The 1093-nt window shown below is 48.2% G+C and overlaps 1 protein-coding gene across 1 annotated transcript in view; it reads right to left on the bottom strand.

Annotated features, from left to right (window-relative positions):
• INTS2 (integrator complex subunit 2) overlaps window positions 1–1093 on the bottom strand; it is a 52002-nt gene that overhangs the window by 48862 nt on the left and 2047 nt on the right. Inside the window, exon 3 of the mRNA XM_015827249.1 lies at window positions 583–685. Coding sequence (XP_015682735.1) covers window positions 583–685 — 103 coding nt within the window. The remainder of the gene's footprint in view (window positions 1–582; window positions 686–1093) is intronic.

Here is a 1093-nt window from a genome sequence, read left to right on the forward strand (position 1 = left end):
CTGGCGACCCCCAGGGGGAGAGCCTTCTCTGTCGGAGCACCCACCCTCTGGAACGAGCTGCCCCCAGAGATCCGGGTGATCCCGGATCTCCCCTCCTTCCGCCGCGCCCTCAAGACCTGGTTATTTCAGCAGGCAGGACTGGCCTAGGGGTATTTTAAAGGGGTTTTAAATTAAATTTTTAGTAGAAGCGGCCAAATTTGAATAGTTATTTTTAATCTTTTTAAATTTTGTATTGTACTGTATCATTGTTTTAAACTGGCTGTAAGCCGCCCTGAGTCCTCCGGGAGAAGGGCGGGGTATAAATTTAATAAAATCAAAATCAAAATCAAATCTAGGCCTTCGATCATCTCAATTGTGCGACTCTGGGAAGCCGCAACCATTATACATCCATGCCAGTTGCCAAGCAGCCAAATTTTGATCACGCGTGACCGTGGGGCTGCTGCGCCGCTTGTAAGTGTGAGGACTGGCTGTAAATCGCATTTTTCAGCCCCGTTGTAACTTTGAAAGGTCACTAAACAGGTGGCTGTTAAGTCGAGGACTGCCTTACTCGCAGATAAGCTAGAAAGGGAGAGAAAGACACACCTGCTTGCAAAATGCAGAGGACGTCAGCCGCCTCTTCCAAATAAACCGGGCTCTCAAACAGCTCTGGAGACTTGAAAAAAAACTCGCCAGTGGAGTCGGCCACCTGTTCGGAGAGAAATTTTATTTGTGAAAAAGGAAAAACAAAGCAAGCTGGAAGACAGGGAAGTGAATTTGGCCCCCCATTTTATAATAATAATAATAAAGTTGGAAGGGACCTCGGAGGTCATCTAGTCCAACCCCCTGCTCAGGCAGGAAACCCTATACCATTTTACGACCCTTGCTTGCCACAGGCATTAAATGAATCATTGCAATTAAATTAGTCACACGGCCGTTAAGCGAAACTGGCTTCCCCCGTTGGGACTTTGCTTGTCAGAAGGTCGCGAAAATGTGATCGCGTCACACACACACACAGACACACACACACAGACACACACACACATGGGACGCTGCGACCGTGATCAATTTGAGCTAGCCGCCAAGCACCCGAATTTTGATCACGTGACCACGGGGG

This window comes from Protobothrops mucrosquamatus, unplaced genomic scaffold, assembly GCF_001527695.2.
Source record: "Protobothrops mucrosquamatus isolate PMUCROS unplaced genomic scaffold, P.Mucros_1.0 scaffold3574, whole genome shotgun sequence".
NCBI classification, from domain to species: domain Eukaryota; kingdom Metazoa; phylum Chordata; class Lepidosauria; order Squamata; family Viperidae; genus Protobothrops; species Protobothrops mucrosquamatus.